The sequence below is a fragment of the Mastomys coucha genome, unplaced genomic scaffold (genome assembly GCF_008632895.1).
Source record: "Mastomys coucha isolate ucsf_1 unplaced genomic scaffold, UCSF_Mcou_1 pScaffold8, whole genome shotgun sequence".
In the NCBI taxonomy this organism is placed as follows: domain Eukaryota; kingdom Metazoa; phylum Chordata; class Mammalia; order Rodentia; family Muridae; genus Mastomys; species Mastomys coucha.
Genome location: NW_022196914.1, coordinates 80,011,939 through 80,039,059, shown reverse-complemented (window position 1 = coordinate 80,039,059; position 27,121 = coordinate 80,011,939). Strand labels below are relative to the sequence as shown.

Genomic DNA, 27,121 nt, shown 5'->3' with positions numbered 1-27,121 from the left:
GATTTGAGATCCACCTGCCCGAACTTGCTATGTAGACTAAGCTGTCAAGATTTGAGATCCACCTGCCCCTGCCTTCTGAGTGTTGGGATTAAAGTTGTGCACCTCCATGCCTGGCCCACTATTAGTTCTTAGAAGGTTCTTGTAAAGTTAAAGAACAAATAACATTGGTAAACACTTAATTGTTATGAAAAAGTGGTTCAGTTTTAAACCTCAGAGCTCTCCCTTCTGAGGAAATGGAGAAGTAGGTGTCTGGATGCTTCATTCCCAGGCTTGGTTGTATTTCCATTCTCAAAGTAGCAGAGGCTGTAGGGTTGGACAGCGGATTATATAGCTATGACTCAAGGGATAACCACAGAAAAGTCCATGTGAAGCAGTTACCTAGAATATCACACAAAGACAAAAATCTGCAGAAGACAGGAAAAGGTCTGATACATATTATGGCCACCAGGCGATACGGGGTTGGGGTGGGGGGAGGTCGGGGAGAGGAAACCTGGGAAGTGATCTGAGGGACTAAATGTTCATGTGTCCCCTACCCCCAGTTCATATATTGAAATCACAGTTCCTAGTTTTTTTGGTATTAGGAGGGCCTCTGGGAAATAAATAGGTCATGAGAGTAGAGCTAATCTCGTTCATGAGAGTAAAGTCATATGAGACTCCAGAACACTCTCTGGTCTTCCCTCTGCCATGTGAGGATTCAGTGAGAAGTTGGTAGTCTGCAGTCCATTAAATCACCATTTCCAGAACGTAACCATGTTCCACCTTTAGTTCACACTTCTGACTGTAGAGCTGCTATCACTAAAGAGGGAATGAGGAAGGAAGACTAGGGGTGGAAATGTCCAGTTGAATGGCCAGGTTCACATGTAAAATGGCTGCACCTGGGTAACTTAAAAACTGGAAAAGGAGAGTAGAATAGCCCTATTTGCCCTTGAATAGCAAGTGCGCAAACAGGTAGAGGAAATACTGAATATACCTGAATCCCAACTCCTTAGACACTAGTGAGAGTAGCCCACTTAGCCATTGACCCCAACTTCCCAGGCCTTCTGGCCAGGTTGATACATTGTTAGAAACATCTCATTAGTTTCCCCCACAACTCCAAGATTACAGACGGGGGAACTGAAGCTAAGAAATGTTTGATGTCACAAGTGTCACCAGCTAATAAAGACTTAGAGCTAAGATGGCCTAAGAAAGCCCCAAGTGTCTCATACATTAACATCATGTTCAAGCTGACAGAGGGAAGTTAAGGGTTAGAAACCATACTTCATTGAGCTTCTCAAGAATCATGGGCCTGCCTACACTGATAACGGGGCCTTGGATTCATAAGTTCGTTTGAAAAATATTTTCTAGAAAATGCTTTTCTAGAAAATACATGCCTTTGTAGAAAAAGAAAAGTCCTGACAGGGTAAGAATAACTTTGAGGTCACTGGAAACTGCACCTGCATTTCCAGACATGAAGCACAGATTTGTATTTTCTCATTCCAACTTTTGCTCACTCAACATGTGCAAAACGTTTCCTTATACTCATGAGTTTTCTTAAAGGCTGGGTGGGTGTAGTGACACATGCCTATAATTCCAAATTTTGGGGAGACTGAGGTTGGCGGATTACCTTCCATTCAAATCCAGAATGTATAACACATCAAGACTTTTTTAAAAAGTTTTTTTAATCAGAGCTCTGCATGGTGATGTAGGAAAAAAAAATTTTCAAGTGGAGGAAATGTATTCCAGTTGTCTATGGCTGAGGAGTGCCAGAGTGCAAAGGAAGAGATGGGTCTAATTTGGAAGGAGGAGAGTCTATCGCAGTGCTTCTCAAACTGGGTGGCCTAAGACCATTGGAAAACACAGATATTCACATCATGATTCATAGAAGTAGCAAAATTGCAGTTATGAAGTACCAATGAAATAGTTTTATGGTTGAGGGGGTCACCACAACATAAGGAACTGCATTAAAGAGTTGCAGCATTAGGAAGGTTGAAAGCCGATGCTCTGGCGTGACAATTTAAAAGTGTAAATGCAAGGGGCTGGTGGGATGGATCCTGGGAAGCACACTTAGGGAGCAATGGCTGATGTTTTCCTTGCTCTGTGAGGGCATGGAGTGTGAGGTTTGCACTGTAGCTGTGTGTCTAGCCTGGGATTTGAGGGTGTAGGTTTCTATATAATTTTCCTATAAAATTTTATCCTATGTACTGTCACATTTCAAGACTCAAAGGGCCTTTCAAATCTTTTTTCTTTTTTTTTTCTTTTTTTTTTTTAAAGATTTATTTTATTTATACAAGTACACTGTACACTGTAGTTGTCCTCAGACACACCAGAAGGGGGTGTCAGATCCCGTTACAGGTGTTTGTGAGCCACCATGTGGTTGCTGGGATTTGAACTCAGGCCCTCTGGAAGAGCAATCAGTACTCTTAACCGCTGAGCCATCTCTCCAGCCCCAAATCTTTTTTCAATGTGATGTTTTTGCTTTCATTTTATTGTTAAAGAAAGAAAATAGGCTGGTGGCACGCACTACTTCAAGATTATTTATTTATTCATTCATTTATTTACTTTAAGATGGAGAACCCTTTTCATAGACTGAAAGGTGGGGGAAGCAGTCCTTTCAGTCCCTTGGCTTCCCTGCATGCGGTCCAGTGCATGGAGCTGTCCAAGGTTTTCAGTCTTGCCCTTTACTGTTCTGACCTGTTTAAGGCACTCAGCTATTACACTCAGGAGGCAGCAGCAAAGAAAGGTCTGAGTATGTCTGGAGTTCCAGTGTTTGGGTTCCTGTCCCAGCCCCAGCATCCCACATCTTAGGGGCCTTAACTGAAGCATATATCTGTCTTTGCTTCTGTTTCCTTATCAGGTAGAGCAGGGATGGTAATTCCAGAACTACTCAGAGGAGTTAGTCTTTGCAAAATTATTTAATAACACTGGCAAATAGAAAAAAAAATAGAACAGACTCTTCTAGACCCCCAGTTTCTGCCTCATAAAAATTTTAGATGTCAATTATCTTGATTCTTGTAATTTTGCTCTGACACGGGGTGGGCAGTAAGAGAAAGCAGATAGACTGCTCACAGAACTAAACTAAGACTCCTAGGTCTGGCTCAGCCATTAAACCATCTGTGACACTCTGAACTCCTCTGTTAAATAACGCACATTAACTCCAGGAATTATCTTCTATGTACTGTGGCATCTGTATCAAATTCCCAGCTCTATACTCATCCAATGACTTAGCTTACTAGTTCGTAAACTAGAAAAAGAGCATTTGGCACCTACTACCAGGCAGGATGTCACATCAGTGAGTAGACAGGCAATAAGAGGGCCGCGACTAGGTGGCACCCTGAGAACTAGGCCTGACAGTGTGCAAGGGATCCGGGCAGAGGGAGACAGAAACACTTCTTTCTGCAGAGCTTAAGCCCTGCTACTCACCCGGAGGAACTGTCGCGGTGCTGTGCTGGAAATCTCTGCTCTGTAGGAAGGATTGCAGGGTAGTGTCGCGGTCACTTGGAAGGAATGGGAGAGCGCACAGGGGCTGTTCCGGGAGGGTGTTAAGTTGACTCGCTTTCTGCTGTGTCTCTGCTACCTAACGTCGTTCTAGGCCCAAACCCCCTCCCGGGAAGTCTGCAGTGGGTGTCCCCCCTCCTTGCCACACAACTACACACTTCCCTCTCTTCCGCTCCTCCCTCCTGGCTGCCATAGAAACCAGCCTGCCAGGTCCAGGCCGGCTTCCCGTCGCAGTGACCATCCAGTCTCCTTTCCCTGCTCCCCAGAGCCAGCCCCCCGCTCGGGATTGGTCCTGTTCTGTACCCTGCGAGGCACTCGACTCCAGTGGCGGAGCCCCGCTCAGACGGGCAGCGGGTTTGCAACGGCCCTGTGGGTCAGATCTGCTGCCCATCACAGTTCGCAGCGCCGTGGGAGCGACCCAGACGTCTGCGCCCCGGGACACTCACGAGTCTTTGCCAGCGTCTGCCACTCTGCGCGCCTAGCCTGGCCGCGCAGCAAGCTCCCCAGGCGGCCTCCGGACCGAGGTAAGCGGGGCTGTCGCCAGCGCCTGGGTCACACTAGCCTCGCCATCTCCGGGTTGCAGATGTGCATGGCTAGAAAGAGGCACTTCTCCGGGATCTCAAAGGAGAAAGGGAGACACGAATTCTGGCCAGCGGTGGCGGTGAAGTGGGATTAGGAGGAGGTTAAGTGCTCCCGGGGACGTCCACCGGGTCAATCAGCACTCTGCAGAAGGGGACGCTGACACCAGGGCGCACGCTCCCGCCCCTGTTTGAGGTGCCCTGATCTGGGTGCGTGTGTGCACCCCTCTGTGTGCACCGTGCTGTCACCCGTGTCTATCTGTGTTCCCACACGTGAGACAGAGGGCAGCCTAGCGTCTCGCATGCCCACACTGCTTCTCTGGACCACAAGAGTGAGGCGCCATCCCAAATCCGTTAGTTTGTAACTAGGGCCGAGCACCTGTGTAACCTGGATTAGGAGCAGACGTAACTTCTCACAGCTGTGGCCCGGGGGAGGGGTGGTAGTGGCATGAACCCTCAAGGACACCATACACCAGACTCCTCCCTAGAGAAAGATGCTTCTTTGGGAAGACTTAACAAAGTAAGGAGGAACCTCATTTCTCTTCCCTCCCGGGCACCTCTCTAGCATTATTATAATGGGGGTAGAGGACTTGGAGATACAACCAGGAAGAGATTTCAACAGGGTCTTTAAAACGCCTTCCGCAAGCAGAACCCATTGGTTCCGATGGAGAGGCCAAGAGATCGACTCTCCCCTTTCCCTCTCTTCCTCTTCTCTTCCCTCTACCTCACCCTTACTCTCTCTCTCCCTTCCCTTTCCAGTTTCCCCTGTCCGGAGTGTAGTAGACAAGAGTGCTCTATGTTAAACACCCCTCTCCACCCCCCGCGCCAACACACACACATTCTGTTTCAAAATAAGGACAAATGAATCACATTCTAAGTGCTGCTCGCCGTGAAATTCAAACAAGTTTGAAAACTAAACAAATCGCATTTACACTCTGGGCCTGGGGTATCCAGAAGGGAAACAAACAAACCCAGAGGAACAAAAATTTGTTCCAAGTTACCATTTCAAACGGGGATGTAAAACGGGTATTTGTTTATCGTAATAGGGATTTTTGTTTTTTGTTTTTTGTTTTTTTAAAAAAATCTGTATACACAGTTTGCATCATCAGCATTCAGTGTGATTCAGAGAAGCACTTCAGGAGATGGTTTTTGTTAGTGTTGCAAAAGCCCTTCTAATTTTGGTTGCCATGGTAACTAAAGAAGGCGCCCTGCACTTAAAGAGGCTGCCTGGCTGGAACCAAGAACTGTTCCTGAAGGGAACTCTTCATGTCCCCTCCCAACATCACAGCAATAACAGAATTCATAAAAAGATATGTTTCTTTTCCTTAAAGTACTTAAACTCTAAGCCATGTTTTGGTGGGTTTTTTTTTTTAAAGTTTTTTTTTTTTCCCCAAATTTGCAGTCTGTTCTTCAGACCTTTCCTCTCAGACAAACAAGAGTAAACATAGCCGCCTTCCAGCAAGTCAGATGGCCACCAGTCCTGAGGGCTCAGCTCTCTTCCCACACTCACTGAACCAGCAGAGGACAGAGGAGCTGTTTGATGTTCAAGGAATCCTGGCCTGGGACTAGACTGCCCTCTCTATTTAGCGGTTAAATTTGGAATTCTAATTAGCTTTCAAATTAGGAGCTGGAGAATGTAGGTGGGGGGCCTGGCAGAGGCTACTGGGGGGAAAGCTGAGCCCAAGTCTCCCCAGATTGATGTTTGAATGTGCTTAGTATAGCTCTCAAGCCCTTATTTTTGGACTGAACACTATTAGGTGGTAAACCTGGAAAAACCTTCAAGAAAGACCCTTTTCTGTTACGGAGCAATGTGGCTGGGATTTTGGGTTGAAGTGTGTGCTTTTCCTTATTTAAGCTGCATTTCAAATAAAGGCAGGTTTGTATGAATCCAAATTTCCCAGTCGTGACACTACAAGTAGGTTATAGAACTCTATGCTCTCATTTGGCTTTAGGGTTTTCATTTAGAAAGCTTAATTTGGGACAAGCAGTGGTTCCACACTTTAAACATTTTTCTCGGCAAGTATCGGTGCCTTTAAAAATATAATTCTTCAACAGCTGAATTTCTTTTATTTTTAGACATCAATCTTGAAGATGAATGGAAATTTCAAAAGCTTCTAGACTTATCGTATCAAAGAAGGAAACACAAAGATTTTGAGTAGAGTCATGCTTTCAGCCACATACAGAGCTTCGTTTGGGGGATCTTAAAAACTAAAATAGACTTACTACGTTCAACTTCAGTCTATATTTCTCTAGAATTAAAGAGCCTTCACTCATTGGCTATAGAATTTGCTATAAATCTCAGAAAAGATCCAAGTCACTTATGATGGTAATAGTACACAGCTGGAATGACCTCTATTATAATTTTTAAATTACTTTGCATAACTTCAAGATCAGCTCAGCCACTGTAATATAGAATATTGACCAGTTGCACAGGTGGATAGGTGAAGTCCAAAGGCAAATGATTTCAGCTAAGCATCTGGAAAATTAAAACAAAAATCTAAGTCACTTAGAATGCTTATGAAGGTGAGTATCAGTCAAGACTTGGAGAAATTCAGAGTGAGAAAAGAGACAAAGCTGGGGGGGTGGGGGGTGGAAGAGTTTAGGACAGGGGAAGAATAAAGATGTAAGGCCGTGGGGAGAAAGCAGATTAAGACAAAGTGAATGGAAGAGAACATTGAGGATAAAGGGGGTTGCAGTTGCAGAGAAGGAAAGTCAAGTTGCATAACCGGAATCTAGAAAGAATTCTAATCCCTCTGCAGACCAGGCTGGACTCGAAAAATTTTATTTGTCTCCAGTAGTGTTTGTTTTCCTGGTTTTTGTTTCTGCTTTTGTTTTCTAAGACAAAGTTTACTCTATGTAGCCCTGGCTGTTCTGGAACTTGCTCTGAAGATCAGGCTGACCCTTGAACTCAAGAAATCCACCTGCCTCTGCCTTCTGAGTGCTGGGATTGAAGGTGTGTGTCACCACTGCCCAACAAGACTAATAATAACAACACTTCCACTTCCACTCCCCAAATACAGTCATTGTCAGCTTTAAGTGCTTCAGTTTAATCACTTACCCTTTTTTTTTTTTTTTTTTTTTTTTGGGTTTTCGAGACAAGGTTTCTCTGTATAGCCCTGGCCCTGGAGCTCACTTTGTAGACCAGGCTGGCCTTGAACTCAGAAATCCACCTGCCTCTGCCTCCTAAGTGCTGGGATTAAAGGCGTGTGCCACCACCACCCAGCTCACTTACCCTCCTATATCCAAATAATTATCAAAAGTTTGCAGTGTTTGGATTTATCAGTTTTAGACATTGCCAACTGAGTTACTCTTCTAGGTATGGATTTAACTCTCTTGATCCATTCCTTCCAACTTGGTTTCTCCATTTTTTTCCAATATAGTTTGTACATGAAACTCAACTACATCTTCATAAAAGCCTGGGAGATGACTCAGTGGGTAAAAAACACCTGACATATTGGGGACCCAATATGTCAATCCCTAGAACCCACGTACAAGCCAGAACTGGTGGAGCTCATGTTTGTAACTCCAGCAATCCTAATGATGTGGAAGGCAGAGATTGAAGAATTCCCAGAAAGCTCTAGGGTTAGCTAGTCAGCAATACACAGCACAACGGCAAACCAAGAAACTCTTCAAATAAGAAGAGAGGCAAGAGAAGCGCTCCTTAGGCTGCCCCTGAACCTCTTCAAATGCTCTATAGCTCTCCCCCTCTCTCTTCCCCTCCTTCCCTCCCTCTCCCTTCCTCTTTGCCCCTTTCCTTCTTCCCATCCCTTAGCAAAGAAGCTTGTATCAGCATCTAGTCTTATTATGTAAGATAGCTAGATAGTTTATAGGACATTAGCTAAAGTACCTGGAGCGCCTCTGCAGCCTTCAGATAGGGTGCAAGGATGGCTTTTAGAAGCTAGGAATTGTTCTTAAAGCTCTCCAGCCCTTGTTTAGGTAACCTGGATTTTAATCAGGGGTTGGGGGTGGTGAGGGCATGGAGAGAAAGAGTTAGAGGCTAAAGTTATGTTCTAGGACAGTGAGTAGGAACAGCTGCGGGGAGCAAAGGTCTTGCCTGGACCCACAGTGGAGGATTCTGTCCTTCAACATCTCCCATAAATTATATCACAATTAAGTCCATATTGAGCCTTCATTGTTAAGACTGTACAACCACTGTCCACAGTCTATGCAAGTTGTGAACTGTGCTTGTATTTCTCTCAGCCTTTCCCTCTCTCTTTATTTTATATGATCTCTAGGGAAAACATTTATATATTTCTTTTGTTACTTCAGTTTTTAGGAACCCATTGCTATTTCTTGCAAACTATTCTAATGGCTGTGAAGACACCTCTTCTTGGTATGTCCTCACATTCAAGGGCATCTGGCAAGTGACAGTCCTGGCATCCTCTAAGCTGTGCAGCACAGGGCTGGCTGGCTATTCTCCAGTCCCAACCAGTTACGTACAATTCCGATGCACATGGGCATTCTGATCCCCGTCCTCTCATTTTTCCCCACCCTTAGTTTACTGCTGCCTTTAATAAAGCTTTTGTTCTACTAGCTTAAAGTTATCTTTTTTAAAAACTGGGTGGTGGTAGCACATGCCTTTAATCCCAGCAATCAGGAGTCAGAGGCAGTCAGATCTCTGAGTCTGAGGCCAGCCTGTTTTACAGAGTGACTTCCAGGACAGCCAGGATTACACAGAGAAACTCTGTCTGGGGAAAAAAACAAAACAAAACAAAACAAAAAAAACAAGAAAAAAATTTTATGTGTAGGAGTGTTTTCCTGAATGTATGTCTGCACCATGTTCATGCCTGATGCCTGTAGAGATCGGAAGAGGTCATCAGATGCCCTGGAAATGAGTTACAGATGTTCAGACTGAGTATGTAGCAGCTGGAAATCAAACCCAGGGCCTCTACAAGAGCAAACTGTGTTCTTCATTCTTAATTCTGAGCCACTCTCCAGTTCCTCTGTTGGTGTCGGCTGTTCTCCCTCTTCCTCCTCTTCCTCTTCCTCTTTTTCTTCAGTATTTATTTTCTTACAGATCTGTCTACTCAATTACAAAAAAAAAAAAAAAAAAAAAAAAAAAAAACAAACAAAAAAAACCAAATGATTCTCATTTCAACTTCTAAAAGTTCTGCCTATGCTCGGGTTATAAGAAACTATTATTCATCTAGTCTGCTTGGACCCTCACTCAGCTCAATTTTATGTAGAGAAATTGGCTGTTAGTCCAGTTAAGTGGATTGTCACGTGCTTTCTACAGAAGGGAGACATTTCCTCAGTAGTGACGAAGGAAAGCCACTGGGAGGAACATGGCCTAGGGATGCCCTCAGTGGTGGAAAGTGTCTGCCAGGTGTCTATGAGGCTTTGGATTTGGTCCCTAGACAGACAGACAGACAGACAAACAGACAGACAGACACACACAGACACACACACACACACACACACACACACACACACACACACGTCCACACACACGTCCACACACACTACCATCACCAAAACGAAGCCAAAACACAAAGTGCGCTGCACAGAGGCTGGAGAGAAGAAAGAGTTAAAGGAAGGAAACCAGGCTTGTCTCAGATGCTGCAGTGGCAGGTGTCTGCGGTCCTAGCTACTCAGGAGGCTAATGTACAAGAGATCTTGAACCCAGCAGTTCAAGGTCAGCCTAGGTAGAATTAAAAATGGCATAGTGAAGATTCCAAGCTCTTTTGCAGTGTTCAATGACACAATGGCATAACTGACCTAGAGATCAGAGCTGCAATCTTCAGAGAGCCAAGGACTGGTTGTGTCTTCTTCAGAGAACCAAAGGTTAAGTTAGTTCACTTGTTGCTAGGTTGTGTCTTGAGAGTCTCCTTCCTGTTTATGCCTCTTCTGCCTTGTTCTTAAGAATTTTAAGGATTTTTTTTAAAAATTAAAAAATGTATGCATATATACATATACACACATATATGTATATATATACACACATATATATGTATGTGTATGTATATATATATATATATGTATGTGTGTGTGTGTGTGTGTGATACTTTGCTTTCATTCACTCCCTCCTTCCTCTTCTTGATTCGCTGCTAACCAGAAGGGCATAGTTAAGGCATTTAAGGGGACTGGCGCTCATTAACTAGTTCTCTGGGGTTGGACAGAGTTCTCAACATTTTTAAGCTCCTTATTTCATCAGCAGAGTGGGCAGTGTGTTCTCTGTGGTGGTCTGAATGAGTGTGGTCCCCGTGGGCTCACATATGTGAATGCTCTGTCCCTGGTTGGTGGAACTGTTTTAGGAAGGATTAGGAGGTGTGGCCTCATTGGAGAAAGAGTGCCATTGGGGATGGGCTTTGAGGTTTCAAAAGTCCACTTCAGGCCCAGCCCCCTCCCGCTCTCTTCCCATACTACTCTCTCTGACTTGTGAATAAGATGTGAGCTCTCAGCTACTGCCCTCAGCATCATTCTTGCCTGCCTGCTGCCATACTCTCTGCCATGATATCCTCGGACTCACCCTTTGAAACTGTAAGCAAGCCCCCAACTAGATACTTTCTCTTATAAGTCACCTTGGTCATGGTATCTCTTTGTAGAGTAACTTAGACAGTTCCTATCATACAGAAATTGTTACAATGACTAAATTAATGGTATAAGACTATTTGGCACAGTGTTTGGTATATAGTAAGTGATTAATAAAAGTAACTTTCAATATTCCTCACTGTTATAATGAAATATTTCATATAGACTTAACCCCGGCTATAAGAAAAACTACCTCAAAATATCTGTCTGAACGTGCATACATAGTAATGTATATTCCTTCATAGAACCTCATATAGTATGTTTTAATTACTTTCCTGTTAGTTTTTACTAGTATCCATTTGAAACCTACTATGTCCTTGCTTCCATTAAATGCTAGGATGTAATGAAGATATGAAACAAAAGGCTAGTTTTAGACAGGATGAATATAATCATATGTGACTGTGTTCGGTGGGAGTATAGATAACTTAGCAATTAACAGCAGGCGGTAGAGAGGACAAAATAATAAGAAAATACTTCCCCCTAAGTGTTTTGAATAGTTTTTTTATATTTAAAATTATACGTAATCTGCAAATGAGGATACTTTGACTCCTTCTTTTCCTCTTGTATCCCTTGTCTTCTTTCACGTATCTTTCTGCTCTAGCTAAGATCTCAAGCACTATACTGAACAGAAATGGAGAGGGAAATTCTTGACTTGTTCTTATTTTAATGGAAATCCTTTTGGTTTCTCTATATTGAGCAGGAATATTTATTCTTGTAAATTGTCTTTATTACTCTGAGATGTTTCCATATCCTTAGCCTCCTCAGAACTTTTCTCATGAAGGGATGGCTATTGAATTGTGTAAAAGGCTCATTTTCTGCATCTAACAAAACGGCCAAATGGTTTCTCTATCTGGTGGATTACATTTATTAATTTACATATGTTGAACTACAACTCTGGGACGAAACTGATTTGGTCATGGTAGGTGATATTTGATACACTCTTAAATTTGGTTTCTAACTATTTTATTGACAATCTTGGCATATATGTTCATTAAAGAGATTTTGTTTTTTGGTTTTCTTTTTTTGTTGTTTTATTTTGTTTTGGTTTTTTTGTTTGTTTGTTTGTTTTGTTTTTCAAGACAGGGTTTCTCTGTATAGGCCTGGCTGTCCTGGAACTCACTCTGTAGACCAGTCTGACCTCAAACTTTACAGAAATCTGCCTGTCTCTACCTTCCAAGTGCTGGGATTAAAGGCATGTGCCACCACTGCCTGGCTATAACTTCCTTTTTTGTTGGCACTTTGTCTGGCTTTTGTATCAGAGTAATACTGGATATTGGCTTCATAAAAATAGTTTGGAAATTTTCCTTCCTTTTCTATTTCAAGGCATATTTAAGAAGTATTGACTGCTAGGGTTTGTTGGTTCGTTTGTTGTTTGTTTGTTTGTTTGTTTGTTAGGCCTGGTAGAACTCTGTACTACAGTCATCTGGTCCTGGGCTTTTTTTTTTTTTTTAAGTTAGGGATATTTAATTAGTGCTTCTACTTCATTGGTTGTTATGAGTCAAGAACCTCAACATAAGAACTGATACCCTGGGCTGGAGAGATGGCTCAGTGGGTAAGAGCACCGACTGCTCTTCCAAAGGTCATGAGTTCAAATCCCAGCAACCACATGGTGGCTTACAACCACCTATAATGAGATCTGATGCTCTCTTCTCGTGCATCTGAAGACAGCTACAGTGTACTTAATTATAATAATAAATAAATCTTTAAAAAAAAAAAGAGCTGATACCCTGAATCTGACAGAGGAGAAATATATATATTGACAAACAAGACCACATGATACTAAAATGCTTCTGAATAGCAAAAGGACACCTCATTCTGGTAAAGAGATATCCTAATACAGAATGGAGGGAAAGAAATCATATATATCTGACAGAAGGCTAGTATCTAAAATATGTTTAAAAAGTTAAAAAAAAAACTGAACATGAATTAAACAGCCCAGAGTTCTTAAAAGATGACGTAGGAAATGGCAGAGAAACATTGCTAACATCCTTAGTCACCAGAGAAATGGAAATTAAAATGACTTTGAGATTTCACTCCCTATCCCCCTGTCAGAACTAATAGCCATAAAACAAATGCTGGAGTGGATGGGGGGGTGGGATGGGAATATTTATTCACTGCTGATGGAATAGCAAGCTAGTGTAGCCACTGTGGAAATCAGTGTGGAGACTCCTCAAAGAACTAGAAATCAATCTGCCACAAGACTCAACTGCATCACTCCTGGACTCTACATCCTACTCCAGAGCAATGCGCTCATGTGTGCTTATTGCTGTTTGATTCACAATAACCAGAAAATTAAAACTCCAGTACTAGGAACGGGTTATCTCTTTTTGAGATATCTCTTTCTGTTGGCCAGTGGGATCTCCACAGACCCCTCAAATATTAGAAGCAATTTGCCTCTGCCTTCGGTAACTCTCCAGACGTTATAGGTAAAAATCTCTTGGCTGAAGGTACCACATACATGAGTTATAAAGCGTGGAGAACCAAGTGGGTGCTGACCTGGGAACTTCATCCTTATACCGGCAAGCTTTCACAGTGCTGGAAGATGCTCTGCAGTCTAGGAGGGGAAAGTAACTATCAGTCTAATCCAACTGCAAACATCAGAGCCACAGTAACAACTGTCCTGGCAAGGGATGCCCGCTGGAGCAAGAGTGACAAGAACATTCTGGGAATAACTGACTACTCTCTGATCTCCATGAGATGGAACCCACCCCTGGCACTGACATCACGGCCAAGAATCTGTGGCTAGATAGCTCCTAGGTCCTAGGCAAAAACCTAATATTATTCTGCTAAGTGAATATAGGACTACGGGCTGGAGAGGTGACTCAGAGGTTAAGAGCACTGGCTGCTCTTCCAGAGATCCTGAGTTCAATTCCCAGCAACCACATGGTGGCTCACAGTCATCTGTAATGGGTGATCTGATGCCCTCGTCTGATGTGTCTGAAGACAGCTACAGTGCACTCATATAAATAAAATAAATAAATCTTTAAAACAAAAAAAGAATAAAGGACTAAATAATTAGCCCTAATAAGTTATTGCTATACCCATAAATTTGTGCATTTCTCAACCCTCATCAAATAAGTTTCTTCTTGCAGTAGATGATGATGATTAGCATACATGTCCACAACTGGGTAACATGCAGAGAATAAGAGACTGTGGAATGCTCACTTTAAAATAAAAAAAGATTTATTTATTATATGTAAGTACACTGTAGCTGTCTTCAGACACCCCATAAGAGGTCATCAGATCTCATTACAGATGGTTGTGAACCACCATGTGGTTGCTGGGATTTGAATTCAGGCTCTTCAGAAGAGCAGTCAGTGCTCTTAAAACCACTGAGCCATCTATCTCTCCAACTGGGAATGCTCACTTCTAAAAAGGATATCTAGATTACACCCCCCCTCCCCCGGCTAGGGTTCAGGGAACTTCATGAAAGAGGTGGCAAAAAGATGGTAAGAGCCAGGGTGATGAAGCAGTGTTTTCTAGACATGACAGGACAGTGGCTGAACACACGGTGATTGTGACATCGTGCATAAGACCTGTGCTAGCTCAAGCCGGACTGAATCCCAGCAAGGAGGTGGGGAGGTGGGCACAAAGTCCTACCAGTCACTGAAGAGCAATTGGCATTTCATAGTTTATGGGAAAGGAAGAGTCAGCTGGTTTCCTTTAAGAATATCCCCTACTAGGTCAGCCACACTCCAGGGCAGACCCCATCCCCAAGAATATTTAGTCAACACCAAATTGGACTCAGAGGCTTTTTAAGAGAAAGAGAGAATTTAAGGGCTAAGAGAGACTAAAAGCAAATGTGTTCCATTTGGGGAAACTGGATTAGTAAAGGCCGCTGACATGAGACCTTCAAGAATAACTTCCACCATGGAAGCAGATCTCAGACCATTCTTTCAGACTAGACATTTAACTGGAAGTCTATGGTCCTTGGGAGAAAGAGACTGGGATTCCTTGAGCTCCTGGGCAGTCACTCAGCTGCTTGAGCCTTAGAGGCAGGATTTAACTTACTGCTACTTTGGGTTGCTTTTGGCTCAGTCGGGGAGATATAAAATTTGGAGGAGCAGGAAGAAGGACCCAGGCAAGGCCATGGGGTGTGTATATTTAAAGAGCTGTTTGGAGAAGCTAAGAAGTTCAGAGAAGGTCTTAAAGACAGAATGGAGATTATTTTTTGTGCTTTAAAAATAACTGTTAAATCTGCTGGAAGTGACTAACATAGCACATCCTAAAAATAAAGTCTAGGAAGAAATAAGACTTTTCTACTCTTAGTGTGATCCTGTTAGTCTTGGCAACCTTCCATACTCAGGTTGTTTGGGGTGTTTTGGGGCTGGCACAAACCCGAAACATTCGGGGTTTGCAAACATTCTGATGCCCCCAACTCGAATGGTCCCTTAGGAATGTCTACCCACCTGCATGCTTCTCAGGGAACAGTAGCCTGTCTTAGGAAAGCAGAGGGACATTTTATCAAACCCACGGTGTCTCAGAAAACTTCCACCAGACATGAGCTGCCCAGGGGCACGTCTAGCAAACCTGCCCTTGTTTCAGAGAAAGGCATGAAAGCATCTTAAAATACATTTTACCTTTTTTTTTTAATTGTCGTAAAATGGTTATTTATAGTGTTTAATTTTCAGGTAATAAAAATATTCTTATTCAAGAAATATCTATTTTCCTTCTGAGGAATCATGCCACCTTTAAAAGTACCTGTGCAATTCAAGTCAATGCATCCAGCATCTAGGGGCCCTTCCAGGATCCTGGGTACTCAGAAGAAAGAATGAGCCTGAAAGAATGAGACTGAGGGTCAGCTGGGCAGGAACCCATGGGAGAATGGGCAGAGCGAGCAGCTGCACCAGGAAGGGTGGAGAGCAAACAGCAGACATCCTGAAGACAGCAGAGGCAGCCCTGACTTCTGCTTAGAGAATCCAGAAGAGCTATGGGGAAGGAGAAGAAAAAGATAAGAACATTGAAGTCCATGTCAACACTTGAAGGTCAACCAACCACTAGACAGTTAAGCAAGAAAATAAACTAGAATTTTTGAAAAAAGTCGCTGGGAAGTGGTGGCGCACGCCTTTAGTCCCAGCACTTGGGAAGCAGAGGCAGGCAGATTTCTGAGTTCGAGGCCAGCCTGGTCTACAGCGTGAGTTCAAGGACATCTAGGGATACACAGAGAAACCCTGTCTCGAAAAACCAAAATAAATACATAAATAAACAAACAAATAAAAATAAAATAATTTTTTTAAAGTGTGCTTTAGCATTAAACTAAAATTGTAAGAAGTCACTAACTTACCAGTTCCTGAAATGTGTTTCAAGCCCTTCTGATAGGCAAGGCATGTTTAGGTAAATGATGAAATGTTCTTACTCTCATTACCTCATCATCTGAATGAGTGCAGAAGTGTCCATACAGAAGTCACACCACAGACAATTACCAAGAAGGGGCACACTGATCACACAGACTTAAGAGAGTCTAAGAAAAAAAAAAATCAAAGTCTGCATTTTGGGTCTGGTAAAGTGGTTTGGTGTATGCCTTAATCAGGGTTTCTATTCCTGTACAAACATCATGCCCAAGAAGCAAGTTGGGGAGGAAAGGGTTTATTCAGTTTACATTTCCACATTGCTGTTCATCACCTAAGGAAATCAGGACTGGAACTCACACAGGGCAGGAAGCAGGAGCTGATGCAGAAGCCATGGAGGGATGCTGCCTACTGGCTTGCTTCCCCTGGCTTGCTCAGCTTGCTTTCTTGTAGAACCCAGGGCTACCAGCCCAGAGATGGCACCGCCCACAATGGGCCCTCTCACCCTTGATCACTAATTGAGAAAATGCCTTACTGCTGGATCTTATCTCTGTGATAACTCCAGCTTGTGTCAAGTTGACACACAAAACCAGCCAGTACAGTGTATAAGGACACTTGCCATTAAGCCTGAATACCCACCAGAGTTCAATCCCTGAGACCCGCGTGTTGTCTTCTGACTTCCACGTGCACACGTGCCATGTATGCATCCTCCACACATACACAGCGAATATGTAAAAAGATTCTTTTTTTTTTAAATCTGCATTTTGGGATGATCGTGTAGGTAGATCTGGGGAATGACCTTAGATGGAGAAAGATGGGAAGGAGAGGCTGTTAACAGGCTGTTTCGACCAAGTAGACACAGGTAGGTTTGAGCCTGACAGGCTTTCATGTTCTCCTCTAGGGAAACAGCTCAGTGGAAGAATGTATGTTCATTGTGCGTGAAGCTACGGCGCCCCTCAGTCCCTGGTACCTCACTGAAAGAAAAAACCCGTTGGTGCCATGTGTCCTTGTCATACCACACATACAATTAAAAATTCAAGTCAAGCTAAATGTGCTGTGCTGCTTCCTGTTATTATAACAAAGAGCTGTGACATGAACAGTTCACCATAGCACACAGTTTGGGGGGGGTTCTGATACTCATGGTCTCTTGGTGCCAATGATTTGGGGCCCATGGTGAGTAGCGTATCACAGTGAGGTATAGTAAAACAAAACCTCTTACTGTTGACCAGGGGACAGGGGAAGAGACATTTTACAGTCCTCTCTGGAGCTCACCACAAACCATGTGACTGGACATAAAACAAGTAAAGTCTAATAAACTCCGGTCTTGATATTACTTTCCTTTTTTTTTTTTAAGATTTATTTATTTATTTTTATGTATGTGAGTACACTGTAGCTGTACAGATGGTTGTGAGCCTTCATGTGGTTGTTGAGAATTGAACTTTTTTTTTTATATTTTTTAAAGATTTATTTATTATTATTATTATAAATGAGTACACTGTAGCTGTCTTCAGACCACCAGAAGAGGGCATCAGATTTCATTACGGGTGGTTGTAGGCCACCATGTGGTTGCTAGGATTTGAACTCATGACCTTCGGAAGAGCAGTCGGTGCTCTTACCCACTGAGCCATCTCACCAGCCCCCGAGAATTGAACTTTCAGGGCCCCTGCTCACTCCAGTCAACCCCGCTCGCTCCAGTTAAATCCGCTCCCTCAGACCCAAAGATTTCTTTATTATTATACATAAGTACACTGTAGCTGACTTCAGACGTACCGGAAGAGGGCATCAGATCTCATTACGGCTGGTTGTGAGCCACCATGTGGTTGCTGGGATTTGAACTAAGGACCTTCAGAAGAGCGGTCAGTGCTCTTTTCCACTGAGCCTTCTCGCCAGCCCCATCCTTGATATTTCTATAATTATTTAGAAGCATTGAAAATATCCACCAAGTGGCATAATATCTTAAGACTTTTCTCTCTCCACTTAACATCTCCGGGATCTACTGCCACATTCATGAGAGTGACTCTCCCCCTGTTGTGGAATCCAGTTCTGCCCCCATGAAGGGCAGATGGAGCGGGGATATGTGACAGGGTGAGGAGTGATGAAGCTTTGGGATCTGCAGGACTGGGTGAGGGAAAAGACAAGCCCAGGGCAGCATCTGGGAGTCTCCCATCTCTCTGTTATCATTCCTGACCTGTGGCAGGAGCTTCTCCCAGGCAGACCCTCTGCCCATCTCTGACTACACCGCAAAAACTCCCCATCCAACATCTTTCTGGAGCCCAGAATAAATCCTCCACAACATTTAAAAGCCTCACATTCATCTGAGATACAACAGTAACACAGCTCCACCCAAAGGCTCTTCACTCAAACTGAATTGAGAATAGAACAGTTGGGGCTGGTGAGATGGCTCAGCGAGTAAGAGCACTGACTGCTCTTCATGAGTTCAAATCCCAGCAACCACGTGGAGGCTCACAAGCACTCACAATGAGATCTGATGCTCTCTTCTGGTGCGTCTGAAGACAGCTACAATGAACTTATTTATAATAATAAATAAATCTTTTTTAAAAAGTGTGAATATTTAAAAAAAAAAAAAAGAGGTTAGAACAGTCAACATGGTCCCCGTTCCCCGCCCCCTTCAATTCTTCTCTTCCTCCTTTTTAGTGATTCCCCTAAACAAAAGTACTATGGCCACCTTCTCCTGGGCTAACGAGTCAGAGACAAAAAGGCCACAGTCTGGTTGAGACACAGCTTTGCTCCACTGATGAATGTAGTCGAGCCGCTTAACTACCCCTCAGTCTAACATCTGGGAACAGTCTCCAAGCAGAGGCTAAGCACAGTTCTGAGTTTGCTCCTGAATATTCTGGAACACCAAGAATATTCCTTGTGTAACGTAGTGCCATGATTATGAGTCTGGTGTTCGCTGTACTTGTGTCAGGTTCTCCGAGTCCTAACTTCAAGAGAAAACGAATTTAGAAAGCCTACCAGATGTATTCCTAATTATAGTTTTGGCTCTCCCTTGTTGCTCCTGTAGGCCCAGTGGAGAGCACAGGAGCCCACAGATGCCGTCTGTCTGTCTGTCTTAGTTAGGGTTTTACTGCTGTGAACAAACACCATGACCAAGGCAACTCTTATAAGGACGACATTTAATTGGGGCTGGCTTACAGGTTCAGAGGTTCAGTCCATCATCATCAAGGTGGGAAGCATGGCAGCATCCAGGCAAACATGGCACACAGGAGGAGCTGAGAGTTCTACATCTTCATCTAAAGGCCTCTAGGAGAAGGCTGGCTCCCACATGGTTAGGAGGAGGGTCTCATTGCCCACCCCACAGTGACACACTTCCTCTAACAAAGCCACACTTCCAAATAGTGCCACTCTCTGGGCTAAGCATATTCAAACCACTACTCTAGATATCTGTCTGTCTATCTGTCCATCCATATATTTATCTATCTATTTATTGAGACAGGGTTTGTTTCATCATGTAGCCCTAGCTGTCCTAGAACTCACTATGTAGACCAGGCTGGCCTTGATATCACAGAGATCCGCATTCCTCTGCCTCCCAACTGCTGGGATTACAAGTATGCTCCATGACACCTGGCTTCATTTTTTTCTGTCTTTTACCATCAATATTTGAATACTCTACAACTGACTGGTAATTATGCCACTTGACCTACGTTGTGCCTGCCATGCCTGCCTTTCTCGGCCATCTGTTTCTAGATTCAAAACGTTCCCTTTTTTGAGTGTTGAATTCCATCATCCCAGGCAGGTGGGGCAGGTTATTGTACTAGCGCTAAGTTACTTTTACATATGTGGTCTTCAGAGACAGGAAGCATTCTCAGATAACAATATATATATATATATATATATATATATATATATATATATATATATATATATATTGTATTCCTAATACTATATATATATATATATTACAATATATATATATCCCTTAGGATATATATATATATATACATATATATATCCCTTATATATATATATCCCTTAGGTCATGGGCTAATTATAATAAAAAACAAAACCAGTTATTCTGATGTCCACATGGTTAGAAAAAAAAAAAAAAGGAAACAACTGGACCCTACCCAACTTCAGTCTCCTTTTCGTGCCTGCTGACACATTTAAGTACTCACCTCATACAAGCTGAAAGTTTTCCGCACACCACAGACCCTTGGCCTTTTCTTGCGAATGCACAGCTCTGCATGCAAATGAGCAACTGCTTGGCTCTCACAGAGCACTCCTTAGCTTTACAATTCTAATTCCAAAAAGGCAAGCTGAAGCTACTCGAGGCAGGCAGGGAGGAGAGGCAGGAGGGAGGCAGTGACCTGAGATTCCCATCAGAAACCCCACCCCCGCGCCTGCCCCCTAGGCTTGCGGAAACCTTCCGGGAAAATGCTTTTGCACTTAAATAATGATCGGTCTGTCTCCAGGGCTCTGCGCTCTGCTCCTGCGCTGCCCTGTGAGATGAGAGATCCTCATTATCGACTTTCATTTACCTCCTTGGGGAAATTTTTTTCAGTCAGAAATACAGGTCAATTAACAAGCTCCACGGAACAGTGTAATTCTAAGAGCTGGCTAGAAAGCCTGCTGGCTCCCTGGCAGGCTGCTCCCAAACTGTCTTTCCAACAGAGTGTAATCACTACTTCAGTCAGCCCCTGTTAGGGACTACTCTAGAGAGCAAAGCATCTCTAATTACATTTGCCTTCTCTTTACCAGCAGAAGACTCAGCAAAGCTGCCTGTGGCCAGAAGTTGGAGAAATAAAGGCATAGACAGACAGACAGACACAGCTCTTTCCCCCTCCAGTTTTTTGTTATTGTCGTTTTTTTGACTTTTTTATTTCTTTGATGTGGCTTGGTTTGTTTTTTGAGACGAGGTCTGATTTTGTAGCTCAGGCTGGCCTGGAACTTTGTGCCTCAGCCTCCAAGGGCCAGGTCTTTTTTAAATTATTTATTTTATTTTCTCTCTCTCTCCCTCTCCCTCTCCCTCTCCCTCTCCCTCTCCCTCTTCCTCTCTCCCTCTCCCTCTCCCCTCCCCTTCCCCTCCCCCTCCTCTTCCCCCCTCCCCCCTCCCTCTCGTGTGTGTTTGTGTCTGTGTGTGTCTGTATGCTCCCTAGGAAGCCAGAAGACAAGATGTTAGAGCCTCTGGAGCTAGCTGGAGTTACAGATGCTCATAAACCTGACACAGGTCCTAGGACCTGAACTCCAGCCCTCTGCAAGAGTAGCAAGGACTCTTAACCACTGAACCCTCTCTCTAGCCCCTTCAGAATCCTTTCAAAGAACAGCTTCTTTTGCTCTTTGCAAGTGAAGTATGTCTGGGCTAGGGATGTAGCTCAGTAGGTAAAGTGTCTGCCTAACATTGCATGAAACCCAGAGTTCAATCCCCAGCACTGACCACATCAATTAGGCATGGTAGCACTTGGGAGGTATAGATAGGAGGATCACATATGCTCCTCGACGCCATGATTCATGTTCTTCAGTGACTTTCCATCATTTACTGCCTTCTTGAAGTTGTAAGGGCAGCTTGGTTTTGACATCCTTCCTCTTTGTGTGGAGTTCAGCATCACTGAGTGACCTATACTTCTGTGAGTTCTGGGTGTCCCGTATCCTCGGTTTTTCAGTATACTCACAGCTATATCCTAGGAAGAAAGGTGAATATTCTTTTATCATTTCCTTAATTGAGCAGTGATTTAAAACTGTAGATTCTTTGGTTTACATAAGCAAAACAGCTTTTGGTTTTTTGTTTGTTTTTCTGCAGACATTAGGAATATTTTTCTGGTTTTTTTTTGTTGTTGTTGTTTTGTTTTTTGTTTTTGTTTTTGTTTTTGTTTTTTTGAGACAAGGTTTCTCTGTGTAGCCTTGGCTGTCCTGGAACTCACTCTGTAGACCAGGCTGGCCTCAAACTCAGAAATCCGCTTGCCTCTGCCTCCCAAGCGCTGGGATTAAAGGTGTGCGCCACTACCTCCCAGCAGGAATATTTTTCTGTGAGGTGAATTGAGAGAATGTCCTGTATGGAAATGGGAAAGGGCTCCCTATGTTTGCTCATGGCCTTTTCTAAGAGGGAACTGAGCTATGCACACCAAGGACAGGAAGAAGTAGCATCTTCGTGGGAAGCACAGGATTTATAAGACTGAAAATCTCTTCTTTCATCCTCCAAGATCTGTACCAACCACAGGGTGTGTCATTCATTCGAGAACTTTTATTATCTCCCTCCTTTCTTCTCCCCTCCCCTCCCCTGCCCTCCCTTCCCCTCCCCTCCTCTCCCTTCTTTTGATAAAGCCTTACTAAGTTGCCTAGTCAGGCCTTGAGTTTGTGTTCATCCTGTGTCAGTGCCCTGAGTAGCTGGGATTACAGGCCTGTACAAATAAACCTAATTTTAGCCTCTTTAAAAAGACACAAAATTGCTGGGAATGTAGTTCAGTTGGTAGACTATTTCCCTAACATATGAGAGGCCCTGGCTCAGTACCCATTACCACAGACTGAGCAAGGCCGCGCTCCCCTGTTCCGTCAGCCCTCTGAAGTACAAGTGAAGCAAGGGTCACTGTTTCAAGGTTGTTCTCGGCCACTTGGCAAGGTCCAAGCCTGCGTGGAGACATGAGACCCCGTGTAATAACAACCAAATACACAAAATTATAGAAAAAAATAATTAAAACAATGAGTTATTATATTTGAACCTAGACATAACACATATAATAACAGAAACAAATAGAGAAAATGGAGCTACAAAGGAGGGAAAGTTTATAGGTATCACCAGAATTAACAGAAATTTAAAGCAACTCCTGGTAAGTTAAGTTTTAAACTCCTGAGCAACATTAAAAAAAAAAAAACTAAAACTTTATAGTTAAAAAATAAAGAGCTATCCACCACACCAAAACAAAACAAAACAAAAGCAAAAACAAACATATAATGCTTCATAATGAATATCTATATCTATATCTATCTATCTATCTATCTATCTATCTATCTATCTATCTATCTATCTATGGGTTCTGGGTGTCCTGTATCCTTGGTTTTTCAGTATACTCACAGTTATATCCTAGGAAGAAAGGTGAATATTCTTTTCTCATTTCCTTAATTGAGCAGTGATTTAAAACTATATATATTTGTTGGTTGTTTTGTTTTTTGTTTTTTTTTGAGAACAGGGTTTCACTATATAGCCCCGGCTTTCCCTGAACTCACTCTGTAGGCTAAGCAAGCCTTGAACTCCCAGTGATCCTCCTACCTTCACCTCCCGTATACTGAAATTAAAGGCCTGCTCTACCACCACCCAGCTCATAAAGACTATTTTAAAGGCTTATCTTTCCTTAGCAAATTGACTTGGTACCATGGTAGAAAAGACAATGTGTGAGTCAGTTTCTGTCTTCTGTATTGATCTATTTACCCACTTGTCGGCCCTTAAAACTGTGTGCTGGCTAGTTCTCAGTCAACTTGGACAGGCTAGAGGTATTAGAGAAAAGGGAACCTCAACCTTAAAAATGCCCTACCGGATCCGCCTCTGGTTAGTGATTGATATGAGTGGGTCCGTCCTACAAGGGGAGGGGTCACCCCTGGGTGGCATTTAAAAAGAAGCAGGCAGAAGGAGCAGGCCAGGGAGCACCACGCTGCCATGGCCTCTGCTATAGTTTCTGCCTCTCGGTCCCTCCCTTGACTTCCTGCTCTGACTTCCCCAGGATAATGGACTCTAAGCTATACGATCAGATAAACCCTCTCTTCCCTAAGTTCCTTTTGGTCCTGGTATTTCATTGCAGCAATTAAAACCCAACTAAGACACACTAATGAAATTACAGTAGTTCTTGGGCAGGAAGTCTAAATAAGGGAAGCATGGTCACAACCTTAAGAAGGGTCCAATCTGATTGGAGAGGCGGCCTGGCGTGATGAGTCATAACTTTACAAGCAGTGAAGGAAACCATACTCCTGGCGTCAGGTGTTGGAAGTACAAAAGAGAACTCCGTTTGGTTTGTGGTGAGTGGGAAAGCTCCCGAAAGCGGTAACCCGGAAATCAGTCAGACCCACAGAGCCAGCATCCACGCGAAGAGCAGTGTTGGGGTGCAGGTGAGTAAAGGGGTATTAGAGAAGGTGACCTCAGATGGGACACGTGAGGAAGAGTCTTGAAGGACATTTTAAGCTTTTACTGTGAAGAAAATGGAAAGAAGCGCAGGGCAGTGGTGGAGCACGCCTTTAATCCTAGCACTTGGGAGGCAGAGGCAGGTGGATTTCTGAGTTCGAGGCCAGCCTGGTCTACAGAGTGAGTTCCAGGACAGCCAGGGCTACACAGAGAAACCCTATCTCGAAAAACCAAAAAAAAAAAAAAAAGAAAAAGAAAAAGAAGATGGAAAGCTATGGAAGCATTTTAAGAAGTGAGCTGATTTGATGTCTTCTAGAAGGATCTTTCTGGATACTTTGAAACTTCTAGAGGGTCATGAACATGCAGGGACAGAAAGAGCCCTATGTTTCTGTACAATTTCTACATTTAAATTTATTTATTTTGTGTGTTATGTGTGTGGGAGCTGTCAAGTTTGGTGGCAAGTGTCTTGAGCCACTGAGTCATCTCACCAGTAGGTAAAAGAACCAACCAAAGTGGTGGCTTGGGCTTGGTGGCCAAGTAACTGTCTTCTGGGTATTCTCTGACAGAAGGCCAATACGATCGGCTGACAGACTAGATACAAAATGTGAGGGAACAGAAAAGTCGATGACTATGGCTCAGTAGAGGGATGTGCTGCCGTTCACCAAAGGGGCAGAGCCGGGAGAGGAACGCATCTAAAGAAGAGAAAAAACGAAAAAACAAAACAAAACAAAAAAACCCAGACGTTTTATTTTCCTACTCTAATCCAAATATAGATCTTACTCCCTGGCATCCAGGCAAGCTCTCTTAAGGAAGACCTTGTGTATGGTGTGAATTAAGGTGGACGCATCATCCAAGTTGTCAGTAAGATGTTCTCAGGACGGAACAGAAGCACCATCCTGGATGGATGGGCTGTCACCCAGTGAATGAGTCTGCTCTCAAGGACTTGGGAGTGGTTTGACCCACTCAAACAATAGGAAGAAGTATAGAAGCGAAAACAAAGACCAGATGCTGGTACACAGATCTCAAGTGGCAACCATTAGTAGCAGAGGGAAACGTGAGGATGGGCTGGAGTGGAGGAAATGGGCGATCACATTGCATCAGGGAGGGCAGAATGAGCCACTGAGGTCGAGGTTCTTTCACACCTGGCAGAAGACTTGCTGAGATGATGTAAAAAACAAACACAAAGAAGTAAGAGAGGAGAGACTGTGCCAGGAAGGGGGTCGGTGGTAGGTGGTAGTGTTGCTAGCAGATGCCACATGTTAGCTCAAAGCTGGGTGATAATCTTTCATTTATTTATTTATTATTTATTTATTTATTTTTCGAGATAGGGTTTCGCTGTGTAGCCCTGGCTGTCCAGGAACTCACTCTGTAGAGCAGGCTGGCCTTGGACTCAGAAATCTGCCTGCCTCTGCCTCTGAAGTGCTGTGATTAGAGGCGTGCACCACCACTGCCCAGCTGTGATAATCTTTCTTATTTTGGTAAAACACATGGAGGTAAAATGGTAAACTCTCCATAGCCTGGCCTCCCCTTCTCTGTTAATACCTACCTCTATAAAATCATTTTAACTACACTTTTTGATTGTGTGTTGGAGCAAGCACTTCCATGCCATGGTGCAGGTGTGGAGGTTAGAGGAGAAATTGTGGAAGTTGGTTCTCTCCTTCTACCAAATGGATCTTAGGGATGAAACTTGGGACATCAGGTTTGGGGACAAGTGCCTTTTATTGGTGGAGTCACCTCACCAGCCCAGCATCGCTCCAGCGCCATGCGTAAGAAATAAGTCATTGTGGTTCATTTGCAGTGGGAGATGCCTTTAGAGCATATTAGACAATCAGTTAGGCAGGAGGCCCTGGGCCCCTGTCTTCCCTAGCTCTCAACATATCTAGACCCTCTCAGGTCATCCTAGGGCTGAAAAGTTACAGGCAGTCCGCTATGTGACTAGACCCATGAACCAGAAAAGGAGGGAATCTCAACTCCCAGGATACACATTAGAAAAAGACTTCAAACCCTGAACCAATAGGATGGAGAATTTGAAGACGGGACAGAAGAACCCAGGCAATGAGGAATTCAGAGGGCAGAAATGCCATTAGGAGTATAAAAACTAATGCTGCGTACCAAATCAGTGGGAGAGCTGCGTTGTGTTGTTTGCATGCTTGCCCTTTCTCTAGGCTGACATCCGACTTTGCAAGGTCACAAAGCAAAGGCTTTGCTGTCCACACTCTCAAGTCTTCACACTCTTGTTATGAAGGGAGAAGTACTGTCTCTCACAGCTTGAGAGCTTTGCTGGGATTGCCTCCTAACACCCCGATCAGAATCCTTTCAGGCCTCCCTTCTAATTGTGCACAGCAGAAAATAAAGAGGACCAGGCTACACAGTATCCCCGAATGCCTAGTGCGGGTTCTCTGCTTTTACTAATGAACCATGTGGATGCTTCAAAGGTCCAGAAGGGGGCAATGTGACATTAGGACTCTGGGCCTTTTGTGTTGTCACCTATGGTTTGGTTTTTAACATTACTAAATCCAGAATCCCAGAAGGTCTGGGCTAGAGGGAGCCAGAGATGGCATGAGCCCAGTCTTCTCGCTTGCCAGTAAAAACCCTGAGAGAGAAAGGACCTGGTCTGTAATAGAAGCCGAGGCCTACCCTAATTCTGACCCTAAACTAACATTGCATGTCCCTCTTCTGTGGTTTGATTTGAAATAACTACCTTCAAAGTAGAGTTCCTCAGCTTGCACCATCCACTGGCAATGTTTAATGAAAGAACACATTTACAACTCTCTTTTTTAAGACCTACAGTATTTTTTATAAGTGAGTAGAAACAGTAATTTTGTATTAAAGATACTGAAAAAAAAATGAGAAAATCCAAAGCTTTAAATTCTTTTCCCCTAAATCTTGTATACTATAAAGCAAAGACACACTGACCAACTACAGACAAAATTTAAAGCCAATGAAGTTTACACTATTATAAAACTTACAGTCTTATAGGAAAAGTAAGATGGCTGGCCTGGCAAGATGGCTCAGTGGGTAAGGACACTTGTGACCTAAATTCAACACCCAAAAATCCATACATGTCTACACATACATATCCTGTGATAAATAAAATTGTGACAAAAACATTTAAATAAATAAATTGATGGTATTGTTTTGCTGAAACCAGCTTGTTCACTCAGAAGTTATAATAACATTCTTTT

General features: G+C 43.4%; 2 protein-coding genes across 2 annotated transcripts in view; both read left to right on the top strand.

The window, feature by feature from the left end:
- Positions 1-4,150, top strand: part of Znf131 (zinc finger protein 131) — a 39,029-nt gene extending 34,879 nt beyond the window's left edge. The window contains exon 8 of the mRNA XM_031360108.1: positions 3,741-4,150. Coding sequence (XP_031215968.1) covers positions 3,741-4,150 — 410 coding nt within the window. The remainder of the gene's footprint in view (positions 1-3,740) is intronic.
- Positions 1-27,121, top strand: part of Nim1k (NIM1 serine/threonine protein kinase) — a 51,581-nt gene that overhangs the window by 1,623 nt on the left and 22,837 nt on the right. The window contains exon 2 of the mRNA XM_031359978.1: positions 3,741-3,998. The gene's annotated coding sequence lies outside the window, so the exon portion shown is untranslated. The remainder of the gene's footprint in view (positions 1-3,740; positions 3,999-27,121) is intronic.